Raw genomic sequence first — 18,943 nt, 5'->3', positions numbered from 1 at the left:
GCTTTCTTATTGGTTTTTCCCTCTTATTGATGAAAATGACCATCTTTGGTTTCAACAAGATGGTGTGACACATCACGCATCCCTTGAAACGAATGCTCTGCTGTGCTGAATGAAAAGTCTTCTCGGAAAATTCTCTTTCCATGGCAATCAGGAATGGCCTGCCAGATCATGCGATTGCATGGCTCTTTTTTTTTTTTTTTTTTTTTTGTGTGTGTGTGTGTGTGTGTGTGTGTGTGTGTGTGTGTGTGTGTGTGTGTGTGTGTGTGTGTGTTTTACTTAGTTTGTAAAGAAGTTTTTTACATTTCCAATAAATTTTGTACATTCTATAGCACCTTAATATTAATCCCTACCTCCTGAACACACTCTTAGTAATAAGTCCTGTTCAACATTCATTTTCTTTGCATATTTTGTTACTTTAGCACAGATCTTCTTGTATCCCATATAGTACCATTTTAAATGCAAGAAGTTAGTTTTATCTTTAATTGTTCTGCGCAGCATTTTAACCCTTTTACTTGAAACAATGATGGCCTTTTGTAATCTATTTGTTCTGTCTTTCTTTATTTGTTACGCATCTACTTTTGATAGGGAATGCCTTTTAATGTGTTCACAATTTATTTGGTTATGAAGAATCCAAAACTCTTTGCTGTTCCTTTGTCATTTTGAATTTCACTCCAGCTTTCTTCAGCCAGATTGTGACTGAAGATACTTACATTGTTGTCACGCATTTCTTGGTATTTAATATAGAGCTACCTGTGCTTTAGACTTCGTTCTACTGAGATTATTTGTCCTTTGTGATCAGACAGATAGTTTTAAGTTACTGTTAATGTCTAGGTGACCATATAATCTATATTAGAAACATTGTTTGTAGTCATTCTGGTGTAGTCATAGATTGTGTAGTGCAAATTGTATGTGTTCAGGAGTGAGCAGAGATCCTCCTTCAGTTTAATATCAGTCAGTGTTGAGCCTCACTAAGTTAGATCACATTTCCAATGACAGCATTACATAACAGTTTGATATTGCACCGATCTAAGACCAGATGCACGAGAGTCGTCTTCGATGGTTTCGGCATGTTTTATGGGCCAGTGATGACTCTGTTTCCAAGGCAGGTTATATACTAGAAGCCATTAGAAGAAGACCCAAAGGACAACCAAAGCAACGTTGGGCTGATAAGATTCATAAAGACCATAATGTGTGAACATCCACCAAGATGCAGCCCGTAATAGAGCGAAATGGAGACAACGGACTCGTGTAGCGGACCCCACAGGCATGTGGGACAAATACTGAAAAAAAAGATTATAATCAGTGTTGAGGTCACCACACAGTACAATCTTGTTTCCTTTACAATTGCTGGCCTTATTTAACACACTATCTAATTTATTTAAAAATGACTTGGGATTACAGTCAGGTGGACAGTGGATGTTGATGATATATTTTGTATTTTGCATTACAGTTTCAATTGCTGAACACTCAAAAACTTTTTCAGTGCTATATTTTACTAGATTAACTCTGGTCTTTACCATGTTTGTAAGCAATTTTTTCACATATATGCAACTGCCCCCAAAATGTGTGTTCCCCCTTTTTTCTTCATTTAGAGTGTATCATACAGATTTTTTATTTGTAGCATTTTGATTATTTTCATGAAGATGGGGTGTTGTGTGTTATTTTTGCACACCTGGAGGAAATCTTTTCCCTGCCTAGCCTGTTGACACGCAACCCATGAGTATTAAAATGGAACCTTGTAAGTCTCTGTTTCAAAATTAAAACCTATCCTGCATTTGTTGAAATTGGAGTTACGTGCAGAGGAGACAAGCATTCTATTAATTAACCTTGTAGTCTTGTTTAGCTCTGGTCTGCCATCCCTGTATCACCTCCTCCCATGGGGGTCGCCACTCTTCAGTGGGCTCTTGCTACCACAGCACCCCAGCTTTTGCAGCATCTTTTCCTTTCCGTGCTGCATGACTATCCTCCTGCTATTCCTTTTCCCATCCTGTGGGGAATATGTCTAGGCCCAGGGAGAGGTGATTGCCTGAGCTGCTACCTTCCCAAATTGCCTATTGGTCCCTCTGTCAGGTGTTCAGGCGGTGTGACATGAGGGGGGGGGGAGAGCAGTTGGAAGGATCGCGCCATTGGAGACATTGGCATTAGTGGGGGATTTTCTTGCAGTGAGCCAATCATCTTCGCAGTCAGTTTCTATCAAATGTAAATGGAATAAGGCTAATGATTCAAAGAACCTCACAATTGCACCAAGGTTCTTTGTTGTTTCACATGCTGAATACGGTTAGTCATATGCAGTGGTAAATCCATTTCTTGTTCAGAAAGGCATTGATGTAGTTGCCGGCCCTGTGAAATCCTGATCTCATTTATGTAATGGCACTTTGTTTTTGGAAACTACTTCAGATACTCCGGCACAACTACTGCTTGCCACTTCCCTTCTCCATGGCTATCCTGTTTGTGTTGAGGCCCATAGAACTCTGATTTTTTTACCGTTGTGTTATTTATACAAGGCTGCTTGATGGCCTGACCAAGGCAGAATGTACCTCTCTTATCAGGGTGTCATTTCAGTTCATCGGATCATGAAACAGGTCGATGCCTCCTTAGTGCTCACTTGCACTCTTTTTCTCACTTCTGATAGAGTTGTGCTTCCGTCAATGATCAAAGCAGGTTACAAAACTACCACAGTCCATCTGTACCTTCCGAACGCAATGTGCTACTACCAGTGTCATAATTTAAACCACACTCAAATGCCCTTTTGACATGCAGCCAAATATGTAATATGTGGTAGGGATGCTCACAAGAGCAATTGTCTGCCTCCTCCTTCCCACTGTATCAACTGCTGTGGTGACCATGCTGCCTCGTCTCCAGATTGTTCCATGTATCTTGATGAGCGGGCTGTCCAGGAGATCCGGGTAAAGGAAAAAGTGCCTTACCCGGTCACTAGCAAGTTATTGGCTAGTTGCAAACCCTGCATTTTGCTATCTGGCACTTACAGTACTGTTTTTGCTACTTCTTGCTTCATGAGGGATATATCCATGCAGACATGCCACCTAAAGTTCAGCGCTGCAGTTGTGAAGTTACCCAGTGTCCTGGTAGCATCGCCATGTCCTTGTCCAGCTGTGCAACAAGCCACCAAACTTGTGCCTCATGGTGCAGAGTCTTCTGCTACACAACTGGCAGGCCAGAAAGGACAGAAAGAATACTCCCGTGAAGACATCCTATGCCCTTCCAGCCAACAAACATTAGTCTTCCTCTGCCAACAGGAAAGGCTCCAAGAAGTCAAGCAAAGGCAAATGATCTCCTTCACTGACTTGGAGATCCTCTTCAACGGGGTCGCCACATGATACCTTCACCCGGCCAACCTTGTCTATGGTGTGAACCATCAACCATTTGTCTACCCAGGGCTCCACAGATCGACAGAGGGAGAATGGCAACACCTCTATAGATCTCGTGGAGCTGGATCTTCCAGCCTCTGTGCACTTTAGCAGTGAGTCTTTGAAGGCTGGCACTCGGCAGCCTCTGAGGTGACACCCATTCATTTTTTCCCTCCTCCTCTTTCCTCATTATGAAAGTCTTCAATGAAACATTCATGGCCTTTGATTGAACAAATATGATTTACCGCTGTAATTACAATTGCAGCGTCCTCTTGCTCTCTGCCCCTGGAAACAAAAATTGCTTCCTCACGACCACTTTGAGCTCTCTCATTTCTTCCCGGTTTGTTTTGACCTTCTTCCCTGTAATGGTATTCCATCTCGTGGGGGAGTCGTGCGGCTCACACGGGATGACATTCATAGTCAACCCATTTCCCTGACTACCCGCCTTCGAGCTGTTGCAGTTCCGCCTTTTTCCTTCCTCACCTGATCGTGTCCCTTTGTACCATTTACATCTCTCCATCATATAGTGTCACCAGGCAGACTTCCTCAAGCTTATTAGGCAACTCTCTCACCACTTTCTGCTGCTCGGTGACTTTAATGTGCATTATCCCCTTTGGGGCTCTCACAGAACCTGTTGGAGAGGTGCCCTCTCGGCTGACCCCAATCAGCTTACCCTCGTCTGCCTTAACACAGGAGGCACCCATGTTCCTTTCAGACTCCATGCATACCCATTCCTATTCAGACTATCCTTCTGCACTGCCCAGCTTGCCCATTGTCTCAAGTGATCAGTTGTCTCTGACACACACTCGAGTGGCCATTTCCCATATGCTATCTGCTGACCCCTACCCCACCTACATGTACACCCAAATGACAACTTGCTAAGGCCAACTGGAGGCTTTGCTCCTCCATGGCAATCTTCGGAGAACATTTCCTAATTGTGATTACCAGGTAGAATATAGAATAGTGTTATCCTTACTGTTGCAGAACGTCCCATTCCTCGCCCTTCCTCTTTACCATGCCATGTACCAGTCCCTTGGTGGACTGGGCTGAGCCGTGATGCAATTCGTGTGTGGAGATGTGCTCTCCATGTTTTTAACCATCTTCCTACGATTACAAACTGCATGGATTATAAACAGTTGTGTGCACAGCGTCATCGTGTTCTTCGGAGCAGCAAAAAAGAGAGCTGGATTTCATATACTAGTTCTTTTAACAGTTTTACTCCCTCTTCCGTCACATGGGCCAACCTATGACAGCTCTCTGGGATCAAGATCCAGTCCCCAATTTTCGGCCTGACAGTAGCTTACAATGTCATTGTGTACCCTGTTGCTCCTCCCACTATCACCCTGCCTCCCTCCATCAGAAACGAGTGGAGGCGGCTTGGGTGATACATTCTCCTCTCAAAATCGTGAGTGCTACAATGCTGCCTTTACTGTGAAGGAGCTAGGTTATGCTCTCACTTCATCCTGGTTCTCAGCCCCAGGGCCATATGATGTTCATATTCAGACGTCGCAGCAGCTTTCTCTCGTGGGCTATCACTTTCTGCTTCATATGTACAACTGTATCTGGGCAGAGGGCACGTTTCCCAGACACTGGTATGTAGCCAGTGTCACATCCGTACTAAGCCCAGTAAGGACAAAACCTTCCTTCTAGCTGCCGCTCCATTTCTCTCACTAGCTATATTTGCAATGTGATGGACACATGATTCATGCCCGGCTGGTATGGTGGCTCGAATCTCGCAATTTACTAACCACTGCACGGTGTGGGTTTTAGTGCGCTGCTCTGCAGTTGACTGTCTCATCATCTTGTCCACCTACACCATTAATGTTTTTCTGTGGAAATCCCAGACAGTGGCTGTGTTTTTCGATTTGGAGAAAACCTATGATGCCTACTGGAGGACTGGTATCCTCCATACTCTCTACAAGTGAGTCTTCCGTGGCCCCCTGCCCCGTTTCATTTAGGAATTTTTAAAAGATCGTGTTTTCAAGGGACATGTGTATTCTGCCTTGTTGGACATCTTTATCGAGGAATACGGTGTGCCTCAGGCACCCTGAGCATCATCATCTTTGCTGTCGTCATTAACCCTATAATGGCCTGTCTTTTGCTGGGCATCTCTGGCTCCCTTTTCATTGACAATTTTGCCATGTATTGCAGTTCTCAATGGACTTGCCTCGTTGAGCAGCGTCTCTAGCGATGGCTTGATCCTACTTATTCATGGAACATTGACAATTGCTTTCGTCTTTCCACTCACAAAACTGGTTGTATGAATGTTTAGCTGCACAGTTAGTTTCTTCCACCATCTTGGTCTTGTTGCTCTTCTGTTTGTTGAAACTATGAAATTCCTGGGGCTCATGCTGTAAATGAAACTTTCTTGGTACTCCCACGTGTCTTATTTAGCAGCCCTCTGTACAGGATCCTTCAGTGTCCTGTGTGCCCCCAGTGGTAGTTCCTGGGGAGCAGATCGAACCACTCTCCTCCATTTGTACAGGTCCCTTCTCCATTCGAAACTAGACTGTGAGTGTTACTATCACCATGACTTTCACCTCAGCAGATATGCGTGCTGTTTGTCTGCCATGCGTGCCCACCTATCCTCTACTGCCTGCTTCAGTGACTCCTTTGATCGCCAGTATGGGGCGCGTCCCTCTACTCTGTTATCTCCTGGAGTTCGCTTTTGGCTCTTGCTGCAGCAGCTTGACTTCACGCTACCTGCCAGTTTCCCAATGGGTGTGAACCCATCACTACCCTGGATTCTTGCAGTGGCCCATGTTCACCTTTGCCTTCACTTACTTCCTAAGGACACTACTCCAGCCTTGTGCTATCGCCTTCAGTTTCATGACTGTCACGTGGAACTTCATGATACCTTTGTGTACACTGATGGCTCTGACTGACTGTGGTATCAGGTGTGCCTTCATCATTGGCATCGCCGTTTTTCACTATTGGCTTGCGGAACATTGCCCAGTATTTACAGCAGAGCTCTTTGCTCTCCATCAGGTCACATAGTACATCCGGCAACACAGGCTTCTCAACTGCGTCATCTGCTCCGACTCTCCCAGTGCCCTTGAAATCCCCTGAGTACTGTACACCATCCCTTACTTAGTGAAATGGGTCCAGGAAAGCTCTCTCTTGCTCACTCTTGATGGAGCCATTGTGATGTTGATGGGTGTTCCTGGTCACGTCAGTCTGACAGGAAACAAGGCTGCTGATGCTGGTGCGAAGGCTGCAGTCCTCGTACTTCAGCCCACTAGTTCTTAAACTCCCTCCAATTATCTCTATGTTGCTGTCTATCTGCAGATGGTGTCACTTTGGCATCACCACTGGTCCTCCCTTCATGGGAACAAGCTCTGGGTTATTAAGCCTCTCCCAGTGGCTTGGATGACCACTTCTTGGCCTTCTCACAGTGAGGAGATCATTTTAGCATGGTTGCGTATTAGGCCTGTCTTTATAGCCATTGCCGTTTGTTAAGTGGTGCTCCCCCATCCCTTTGTGCTCATTGTGCTCAACCTTTCATGGTCCACCGTTTCCTGATGGAATGCCCTTTTTTTTTAATCATTTATGGTCTCATTTGTGTTTGTTGTCTGCGTTATCGGTCGTTTTAGCAAACGATGCGTGGACTGTCAACCGCGTTTTACTTTTTATACATCGTAGCAATATGGTGAAGGACACATAATTTTCAGTTCAGGACCTCCGTTTCATTTTGGCATATTTTATAGACCTTTCTCCATGTCCCTGTTTTTAGCTGTCTTCTCTTCCGTCAATTGGGCTTAACTTGTAGCTGTTTTTAACTTTTTTTCAAGTGTTCTATAGTTCTGGACTTCGGTACGTATAACCCTAGTTATTTTTGTGCCCTAAAACAAAACAAACAAAACCTGTATCACCTCAGACAATTACGCACCTGGCTTTATGGTACTTCACACAGCATACATGTCATCTAGTTTTGAGCTAATCAAATTACATAAATACCTTCCATGACTGTTAGCAAAAGAATTCTTTTCTTCTCTGCCTCAAATGTTTCTCTGAATTCTTCTGTGAAGACGGTACATTCACAGTGTGCTCGCAGTTTCAAATATTAATTTTGATTTGATATGACGTTTGAGCACTTTGCTTTTGATTTCTTTCAGTACTGTTCTTGCTGTGATCACTAACGGTATGCAGCACTTAGTGGGTATCAATTTTTTTTTTTTTTAAATCAGTTCTTCATTTGGCACACCTGAACATTGTAACAGGCTCTGCGTCATGTTCTAATGCATTTTCTTTGTGTGTTGCAGCGCTTTGTTTGCATATGGATTTGACAGTATCGGACAGATCACACGTAACTAGTGACTGCACATTTTTACTGTCTGCAATCGATACTTTATTTAGAGTACAATGTACATCTAGATTTATTTTCTTAATTTTCTTTTCTGGTGTTGCAAATATTGATGTTTGGAACTAGGATAACAAGAGCATACTCCAGGTGTTTGTTTATTTCCTGTTCTAGTACCATAAACTTCACTTCCAGTTCTTGATGTTTCACTTACAGTTTATCATGTTTGATGATGTGTTCCACCATTTCTTATTTCAGACAGACAATTTTACTTTCCTGCATTGTTACCATACTGTTCACTTTGAATTTCATAGCATATACAACGCACTGATTGCATGTCCACTGGTCTTCATTACATGTTTTAGGTGACCTCAGTTCCATGTTGTGATCCTATGATGGTGGTGTCCAATATGACAAAGAAGTGTGACCACTTAGACAGCTGTAACTTGTACCTGCAGCAACTTGTGTACCACATACAGAAGGTGTATAATGGACCCTTTAGTGGTCACAGACCTGATTACATACAGGTTTCAAATATCCACAGCAGTTTCCATTTTATAGGTCCACATCATTTGATATAGACATAAACAATATGTTAATGACCTTATAAACCTTCTGCAATGTATGCAAAATATTGATATGCTCACGTTTACGTTTATTTGTATCCCCCTCTGTATATCAGATGCCACTGATGTTGGGTTGTGTGCTCAAATACTGGCCTGGCAATTAAATATTTTTACATGCAGCTCATGTTGTCTTTCAACAAATATTCACTGTGTATTGGGGTTTTCAGTGGTCCACAAGTATGTAAATAACATTGAGGCCACTTACCTGCCTACTCAGATAGAATGCATGATCGATTATGCTTATATCTCATATAAAAGGCTATGCAGAAGTTATAACAGAGCGAGTATATGGTAAAACTACTTTCATTGATGACTCTGTACCTGATGAGATGGGATAAGCCTATGACAGCACTAATTGGGTGCTTAAGACAGGTCTTGCACATAGGTTTGTTACAGACATATGGCCCACGCGGTAAAGAGTTGGGTGTAGATGTGACAAAAGGATGCATCAGGACACTTTGCAGATTTGATGGGTGGTGAAATAACACTTTGTTAAAGGGGAAGGGATGAGTTGATCACAGAATGCAAAAAAGAAGAAAAAAAGTTTAAATGACAGTAGGCCTAGTTGGTAAATGATCTTTTTCCAAAAACTCAATTTAGAGAGCACTGTTGTCACACCTACCCAGATGCACACACTTCCGATGACAATGATGACTGTCATTGTTCTTTGAAGCACTCATCTCTAGTGGCTGATACAAATAATCAAAATTTGTCGACCATCCATTTGCTTCAACCCATGGTTCTTTTTTTATTTTTATTATTTTTCTTAAATTTGTCTTTCCATCCAGTTCAATTTAGCTGTTCTCTGTCAGCCTAATACATAATTCATTAGTTAGTTTTAGCTCTCATTTCTGGATATCACATTTTGTCTGGTTTTCTTTGATATCTTGTATATGGCCTTTCTAAAAAGAGTATTGTGATTCCTTTCACCAAATGTTTCATTTCGACAACTTCAAAGAATTTTCATTGATTTGGCGAAGACAGAAGGTCCAAAGGCAACAGTTTCTATACATAATTATATTATATTATTGAAACAAGCATGAAGTTAATAATTTTTGTTGTATGTTTTAAAAGAATATATTGAAGGTTTAGTGGACTAATATGACAAGTGATACATTGATGGATGAATTTATGTATTTTTTTCTTTTCAAAGGGGTTAAGAGAACTACTTGAAATTTCCTGCAAAAATGGTACCCTGCGAAATAGCCTACTTGGCATAGAATCTGAAGATAAAGAAATGCAAACGGAAATGAACTGTGAAACATCTTGACAGAAGTAAACATCTGGAGGAAAAAGCACAATGAAAGACAAACCAAGTGATTTGTTTCTCTTTTTAATGTGGCAGCATGAGTCGTCATATATTACATCACTGAACTAATGTGCAATGATTCTTGCCTCTGATAAAGGAATTGGTAATGACTGAATCTCACATAATGTTGTGTGACTGTTAAAAATTTCTTTTGTACTACATTTTATACATTATACACTTTTCATTGTGGTATTCTGCTGGGAATAAACTGTGTTTTCTGACTGTACAGCTGAATGTTAATGGCCAAAATGCAGTGCCAGAATAACCACGTCAGTGCAGCTACAAAGAGTGTGTCTATTCATTGTTTCATGTGGCGTGGCATTGGTCATTTCTGCAAGTGTGATTTCTGAAAGTTATGTTTTGAATTCAGCATTTTGTCTGCCTGGGTAATGTGAATTTCAAAGAATAAAGTAACTAGTCAGTTGTAAGTTAGACATTTTAATCTTTTTTTTAAGCTTATTGTATATGTAAAACTTTCAATAAGTCACAAAGGTGTGAGATGATCTTCAGAAAAGTATCACAGACTGTGACCCACAGTAAGCATCAACAGTATCAGAATTACGCTTTTTTTTTTTTTTTTCCTCTATATGGCTCTTTAAATTTATGACTTATGGGAGTTCATATTTTTATTTTGGACTGTAGACAGTAACTGTGAGTCATGCGATCAGTCGTATCATAATTTTTTTTTAATATACCAACGTGATTAGTATCTAAATCTAAAAGAAAAAAAAACTAATACAATTTAAAAGAAACTCCAAGGGTTTGTTTGTGTCAATCAGTCCACTGAGTTCTCTCTTTCCTTAAAGCTTATGACAAAAATTTATAATCGTCATTTGCTCAAACAAATGTCCATATAAAAGGCAGTGCACAAGTTTCATAACATACTTCATTTAGCCTTTCATTTTCATCTTACGTCATAGACTTTTCTCTGAATGAATTAAAGTATTTTAGGCAAATTTATTTGTTGGCTGTGAAGTTTATATCGTACACTTTCATACTTACTAGTGATGACTAAAAGCTATTTACAGGAGACATCCTGGTACTATAACCTCAAATTTTGTTTGTATAATTGGAAGTTTTGTCCAGAGCTAAAATATTTGATTCTTGGCACATGTTAGAATCCATTCCTTTCAACACATCTCACATATTTGAGAATGAAATAGGCAGTTTTGGATTTTATAGCTACAAGTTACATGCATAATGCACCAGATACTGTGTTTATAGTATTCTCTGGTGACAGAGGCTGATATAGGTACCACAAGAGAAGGAAGATCTAGACCATGAATTGTTAATCTTGGGAAGACTTTTCATGCTTCAGTTGAATCCAGTGACAGTAAATTCACTAGCTATCCTCTACAGGTGGGGGATGCAAATACAGTTACAATTGTGGAGCATATAATGACATATTTGTGAAATGGATATCTAATTTTTCAGGAGATATCTTGTAGGGCAGGAAACTGTCATTATGCTGTTGAAACATATGGAAATTCATAAAACAGACGCAAACAAACAAAAATTGAGAAATAGATCAGGCAGGTGAAAAAAAAGCCCTAAAAGTAAAGTTATGTTACTGAATTGTAACTTTGGTGTTAAGGTGGCATAAGAGATTAACATTTTGTATTCAACATCTTTAGAGAAGTAACTTGAAATTCAAGTTTAATTAGCTAAGTTTTTGTGATGAAAGGAAAAAAGTGAATCACGACAAATTATTACTTGGCAAGGCGAACTAGTTACCTGGCTGGGGTGGCAGCACTGTTATGTGCATGCCCAAGTAGCAGGGAGAAGGGAGAGTACTAGCCTCTACTCCAGTGGAACACTGCCACACTTTGTATGTCTGTATGCGCTACTGAGTGAAGTTCCCCTGAACAAGAACAAGAACAGGAACAGTATGAACAGTCTCTCACACATTGGTTGCTATGTATGCTTCTCCTGCAGTATCCATGTAACTACTTCCCGTAGAGGAGAAGTGAACACAAAATGGAACTTTGAATTCAGAACAATGAAATGTTTCCTGGCACTACCGTTTGACTTTACTCCTTGCACACTGTCTTTTTGCACCATTTATTATCAGTGTAGCAGGTAAGAATCCAAATACTAGCCAATTTAATTCTGATACTTTTTCTTCATAAAAAAATCTAATGTAATATATATTGTTTCCTCAAGTACATTCTGTCATCTGTACTTGTTCATTCTGACACCTCATAAAAATGTTGATGGAACAGTTTCACTTTCACTTGCACATTTTATTGTCTTGTCATTAAAGTTAGTTATGGTAACAGCAAGTCATCAGAGCTAAACCTTGAAGGTATTTTCTGCAATCATACTGAGAGATAATAATGCATGCTACTTTGAAGTTGAATTCAATTGTATCTAGTGACGTGACTAAGTTAGTTCTCGCTATCGCTATGGCCACGTAACCAGTTCACCATGCCGAGTAATTTTGTGTGTGTGTGTGTGTGTGTGTGTGTGTGTGTGTGTGTGTGAGAGAGAGAGAGAGAGAGAGAGAGAGAGAGAGAGAGAGAGAGAGAGAGAGAGAGTTTTGTATTAGTATAGCTTTTTCCCTTATAATAATTGAAAACAGTGCCACAGTTAGGTAATTACACACGGTTTTTACATCAGTATTCACTTCTATGCTGAATAGTAAAAAGTTCCCAGCAGATCCAGTAAGACTCTGTGAAACACTTTAATGAATTCCATATTTTGAACTGTGATGATGAGAGCAGATGTTTTCTGTTAAAGTTGCTTGCTGACTTACAATAGATCACTTTAGAAACTGTACAATGCAACTGTGACTGAAAAATCATACTAGTAACATATTTAAATGTCTCTCTAATAATTGTACTCATTTGAAATATATTTTCGTACATTTTAAGACAAATATATAGAAGTAAATTTTGAAATTGACTGTTAAGCTCCAGTACATTATGTATAGCGATGTTGATTCAGTTAACAGCCATATGTTACGCCTTGTACATAATATATTGTATAGTGTTAAAACTGCAGGTAATATATTGTACTTGTATGTAAAGTTGCAGAAAAGATATTTTGTGCTATGCACAGAGGAAGGATAAAGAAATTTTCAGGACTTGTTTAGAATCTTCCATTCCCATCCTTATCCACATTCATTCAACTTGATACAGAAGGTGAGTGAGACTGAAGCCATAAATGAAATGAAAAGAGAATGTTTTAAGTACTGTTCAGTATAAAAAAATTAATTGTTGCTTACATGCAACAGAGACTGGTCCTGAGACAATGTTAAAACAGCAAAGAGACGTTGTTACTTACAAATTGAAATTTCAGATAGGTTCAAGTTACGGGAAAGCCTGAACTGCATAGAAGGCAGTATCTTATTATCTTATTCAGATAATTTTGCTCAAATTTACTAATTCAAAAGCAGAGTTTTGTTCTGTTTATCATGAGTAATACACTCACGACAAAAAGCATGAGATTAAAGTATACGTGGACATGAATCACTGTTAGGATTCAAGAGAAAATAATCATGCCATGTCACTGTTCGACCAATACAGTATATATAGATTAATAGTCTGCTTACGTTCATGGTGAAGTGACAACATCTCAACAGTCGCTTGCAAAAGTCTGATGGAGACCAGAAATTTGTAACAAGGGATTCTCTCTATTAGAAAGAGAGGAATGAATTAGAAAGGGGGGGGGGGGGGGTGGACTCGCTATATGTTCATGCTATAAGTCTCACATTCCTCCTTCCATACCTCCATTTGCACAGCCCTGCAGTATAATATGTTATACCTCACAAAAGAAAAACTAGAGGCTTTGTATAACAGATGATTAAATGCTATCACTGCCAAAGAGTTACTGATAAGAATGACTGGAGACAAATGTAAAATACTAAATGGTAACATGAAACTTAAATTTCATTCCTTCAACTTTAAACTGGAGAGAGAAAATCCCTGTTTCTGAAAACATAAGCCTTAAGTTGTGTGTGACAAAAGAATTTTTGTAGTGTTCCATGCAAGTGGATAGATTTTATTGGCCTCCATTCAGTTGGAGGTGAATAGTACCAATTTTGGTGTGTAGTCTCAATTTATGTTTGTGAACAGTTACTACCAAAGTAAGCACAAAAGAATGTGAATAAAAAGTAATTAAGTGAAATGTTTTTTTTATTTTAATGACATAAAATAGAAATATAGGTGTTACTGCCTTTGTTGTTAATGTTAATGCAGACCTTGCCATTACACATTCCCACACATTCTCCTTCATGACAGAACTTCACTTGATTGACCCCCAGTATATCCAAGTTCAGCATTTGCATTTCCTTTTTCCGATATGCTAGCTTCCCTACGTTCAAAATTCTGACTCTCCACCCCCGACTCACAGAACATTATCTTTACGCTGGTTGTTCAACCTTTTCTTCGTAGTCTCCTCCCCTTGGCAATCCCCTTTAAAGAGATCCGAAGTAAGACTTGTTCGGAATCTTTCTCCAATGGAGAGACTGTCAATTACAGGCCATATTCCCTGTGGGTACACATATGTCTTTAATGCAGTGGTTTACATTGTCTTTTGCATCCTCATGCTGCTGATCATTGCTGATTCTTTCACATTTATGGGGAGTTTCGTACCCCAAGGGCAACAGAGGGCCCTGAACCTCTGTCTGCTTCTCCGCCCTCTTTTTCAAGGCCATTGGCTGAATTAAGGGTGACTCCTCACACCAGAAGTCTCCGGTTGCCATTGCTGATGATTTTTATTCAAAATCTAAGCGACGGCGGGGTTCGAACCCGGGACTGAGGGCGTTTTGTTTACTAATCAAAGGTGCTATCCAGAGATCACCGGTCATATGAGGAGTGCGCGTAAGGAGTATCAAAATGGGGTACAATGCTGGAGCAGGTCCTCATAAGCTACAAATTTCCACATCCCATGCTGATCGAGACTTGTAGTGGTCTAAGCAACGATTCCACTGGGCAATGGATGACTGGAAGCAAGTGATCTGGAGTGGTGAATCACACTATATTCTATGGCAATCCAATGAAAGGGTTTGAGTTTGTCTAATTGCTGGGGAACGTTACCTGCTGTCGTGTGTAGCGGCAACAGTGAAGTATATAGGAGATGGTGTTATGGGATAAGGGTGTTCTTTGTGGTTAACGTGAGGTCTCCTTATTGCGTGTGAAAAAAACTCTAAATGTGAAGTAATATGAATACATTTTACGGCATTGAGAAGTGTAGAGACGATGGTATCAGCATGGAAGTGCACCTCGTGATAAAGTAGCATGCGTGAGGCAGTAGTTAGTGGTCAATAACATTGGCTCAAATAGTTCAAATGCCTCTGAGCACTATGGGACTTTTGAGGTCATCAGTCCCCTAGAGCTACTTAAACCTAACTAACGCAGCATGTCATTCTCAATGGAGAGAAGTCTTCCGAAGTAAGAGTGATTTCAGGTGTGCCGCAGGGACCGTCGTAGGACCGTTGCTATTCAAAATGTACATAAATGACCTTGTGGATGACATCGGAATTTCACTGAGGCTTTTTGCGGATGATGATGTCGTATATCGAGAGGTTGTAAAAATGGAAAATTGTACTGAAATTCTGGAGTATCTGCAGCGAATTGACGCATGGTGCAGGGGATGGCAATTGAATCTCAATGTAGACAAGTGTAATGTGCTGCGAATACATAGAAAGAAAGGTCTCATATCATTTAGCTACAATATAGCAGGTCAGCAACTGGAAGCAGTTAATTCCATAAATTATCTATGAGTACGCATTAGGGGTGATTTAAAATGGAATGATCATAAAATGTTGATCGGCGGTAAAGCGGATGCCAGACTGAGATTCATTGGAAGAACCCTAAGGAAATGCAATCCAAAAACAAAGGAAGTAGGTTACAATACCCTTGTTCGCCCACTGCTTGAATACTGCTCACCGGTGTGGGATCAGTACCAGATAGGGTTGATAGAAGAGATAGAGAAGATCCAACGGAGAGCAGTGCGCTTCATTACAGGATCATTTAGTAATCGGGAAAGTGTTATGGACATGATAGAAAAACTCGAGTGGAAGACTCTACAAGAGAGACGCTCAGTAGCTTGGTACGGGCTTTTGTTGAAGTTTCAATAACATACCTTCACCGAGGAGTCAAGTAATATATTGCTTCCCCCAATGTATATCTCGTGAAGAGACCATGAGGATAAAATCAGAGTGATTAGAGTCCACACAGAGGCATACTGACAGTCCTTCTTTCCACAAACAATAACTGGAATAGAAGGGAGAACCGATAGAGGTACTCAAGGTTCTCTCCACCACACACCGTCAGGTGGCTTGCGGAGTATGGATGTAGATGTTGATGAATCTAAAGAATATAACTGCTGGATTAATAACTGAGTCAAAATGTAGAGTTGAACACGAGGGCTATTTACTAGACACTGTCTTTTAAGAGGTCCTATGTTCTTACTATAGGACTATCAGATACACTGCAATGTTTGCGTTACGTTCCTTATCTTGAATATGCTCATGTTATGGCATACACCCGAGCTGCTCAAGTTTTCCCTCCTTTTTTCTTCTGCGTCCTTGAATAATGCTGGAGGTAAGAGACTTAAAGATATTATCTAATTCTCATATATAAATATGAAGAGATTCTTCAATGGCATTTTCATATATTCTTCAAAAACAATGCCCTGAACTTTTCGAACAAGACTTTCTCAATACAGGAACATCACATAAGTGATCCTTTTAAGAATATAAACGTCAACTTGACAGCTTGATACATAACGAGAATGAATACATTTTATGAACGTTCATTTGTGTGCTTCAGTCACTTTCAACTTTGCTGTCTATGGCTCTTGCTCCAGCGCCAATCCACTTCTCTTTCTTGGAGTGACAATCAAGGGAGCACGCACAAATGGTGTCGAAAGTACTTCCACTTGTGAGGTTAATTTGATCGTCATCCTACGTTGAAGAAAAGTGTCGCCTGTTGATATCTCTCTCTCTCTCTCTCTCTCTCTCTCTCTCTCTCTCTCTCTCTCTCTCTCTCTCTCTCTCTGTACCTCCATTATTCAGCAACATTACTGATCCATAATGCTACAACATAGGCACATGTTCTTAACAAAGGTTATATTTAGATTTCACTTATTCACATACTTATTTTGCTTTGTTTGAGCATAACAGTTTGTACCACTCTTATCCATATCCTCTCTCTTCAGTCAGCAACAACATTTTATTAAATTTTTTTCTCAACCTAAATATAAGAGAAATAAGCAGCCCATACTCCATAGCACTACTGGTTCCGGCTTCTATTTAAATACTTTGTTAATTTTATCTCGTTTTGATCACTGTAATCATACAGGTGGAGTTACATTTTGGGTACCTAGCAACCTTAGAGTTTTGTATACTAGGATTTTCCTATCTCCTAAACTTTACATCTACATCTACATCCACATCTACATAGATACTCTGCAAGCCACCGCAAGGTGCATGCAGAGGCTACCCCGTACCACTAATTGTCATTTTCCCTCCTGCTCCACTTGCAAATGGTGCAAGGGAAAAATGACTGTCTGTATGACTCCATATCAGCCCTATTTTCTCGTACCTTTGTGGTCCTTACGTGGGTTGTATGTTGGCAGGAGCAGTCTAAAATGCTAGTTATATAAATTTTCTCAATAATGTTTCCCAAAAAGAACACTGCCTTTCCTCCAGGGATTCCCATTTGAGTTCCCGAAGTGTGTGTGTGTAACACTTACCTACAACTAACAAATCTATCAGCCTTCCTCTGAATTGCTTTGATGTCTTCCTTCAGTCTGAGCTGATACAGATCCCAAACACTTGAGCAGTGCTCAAGAAAAGGTCTCACTGGGGTCCTATATGAGGTCTCCTCTTTCTTAAAATTCTCCCAATAAACCAAAGTTGACCATCTACATAATCTACCACTGTTTTCAAATGCTCATTCCACCTCATATCATTGTGCAGTGTTATGCCCACGTATTGTAACAACTTGATGACTGTCAAGCTGGCCACTAGTAATACTGTATCCGATCATTGCAGGTTTGTTCTTCCTACTCATCTGCTTTAACTTATATTTTTCCACATATAGGGCTAGCTGTCATTCATCACACCAACTAGAAATTTTGTCTTACTTGCCTTGTATCTTCCTACAGTCACTCAACTTCGACACCTTACCATACACCATGGCCTCATCAGCAGACTCTTGCCCACCATGTCTGCCAAATCATGTGTGTATGGAGTACAACAGTGGTCATATCACACTTCCCTGCAGTAGCCCTGACGACAACCTGGTCTCTGAACACTCACTGTCAAGGACAACATACTGAGTTCTATTACTTAACAAGTCTTCGAGCCACTCGCATATCTGTGAATTTATTCCATATGTTCGTACCTCCATTGACAGCCTGCAATGGGGCACCATGTCAAATGCTTTCCAAAAATCTAGAAATATTGAATCTGCCTGTTGACCTTCAGCCATAGTGCTCTGTATATCATGTGAGAAAAGGGTAAGCTGAGTTTTGCATGAGTGGGGCTTTCTAAAACCATGCTGATTCGTAGACATAAGCTGCGTAACCTCAAGAAAGTGGATTATATTTGAACTAATAATATATTCAAGGATTCTGCAGCAAACAGAAGTTAGGTATGTCTATAATTTTGCAGGTCCGTTCTTTTACCTTTCTTATATTCTGGAGTCACCTGTGCTTTTCTCCAGTCACTTGGGACTTTGTGCTGGACGAGAGATTCACAATAAATGCAAGCTAGGTAAGGGGCCAATGCTGTAGAGCACACTTCGTAAAACAACTGGGATTCCATCAGGACCTGGTGATTTTTTGCTTTCAAATCTTTCAGTTGTTTCTCTATGCCAGGGATGCTTCTTACTCTATCGTCCACTAGTCTGTCCAATGGTCAAATGACAGTATATTTGTATGATTCTACAGTTTGAACAATTTCCTGAATGTGAAATTTAAAACTTTGGCTTTTGTTTTGCTGTCTTCAACTGCCTCACTAGACTGGTCAACAAGGGACTGAATGGAAGTCATACACACACTTAGCGATTTTACATATGACCAGAATTTTCTCAAGTTCTCTGCCAGATCTTTCTAAGGTGTGATGGTGGTAGTTGTTGAATGCTTTGTGTATAGATCTTTTCACAGACGCCTGAATCTGTACTAATCTTCTCTTGTTGTCTTTTGTGTGTTACTTTTTGAACTGAGAGTGCAACAGCCTCTGCTTCCTCCAAATTTCATTATTAACCCATGGTGGGTCTTTTCCATCCTTTACCCACTTACAAGGCATATAACTCTCCAGACCACAGATTTACAATCTGCTTAAACTTTGCCCATAATTCCTCTACATCCATCTGACTGGAACTAAGTG

General features: G+C 40.3%; 1 protein-coding gene across 2 annotated transcripts in view; it reads left to right on the top strand.

The window, feature by feature from the left end:
* The window catches only part of LOC126282029 (FGFR1 oncogene partner 2 homolog), a 74,669-nt gene extending 60,938 nt beyond the window's left edge, over nucleotides 1–13,731 (top strand). For both annotated transcript variants that reach the window (XM_049981435.1, XM_049981436.1), the window contains one exon: nucleotides 9,448–13,731. In XM_049981435.1, coding sequence (XP_049837392.1) covers nucleotides 9,448–9,564 — 117 coding nt within the window. In that variant the 3' untranslated portion in view covers nucleotides 9,565–13,731. The remainder of the gene's footprint in view (nucleotides 1–9,447) is intronic.
* Nucleotides 13,732–18,943: the final 5,212 nt, after the last annotated feature.

This window comes from Schistocerca gregaria, chromosome 7 (genome assembly GCF_023897955.1).
Source record: "Schistocerca gregaria isolate iqSchGreg1 chromosome 7, iqSchGreg1.2, whole genome shotgun sequence".
Lineage (NCBI taxonomy): Eukaryota > Metazoa > Arthropoda > Insecta > Orthoptera > Acrididae > Schistocerca > Schistocerca gregaria.
The sequence above is the reverse complement of the archived record's forward strand: the minus strand, read 5'-3'. Positions and strand labels throughout refer to the sequence as shown.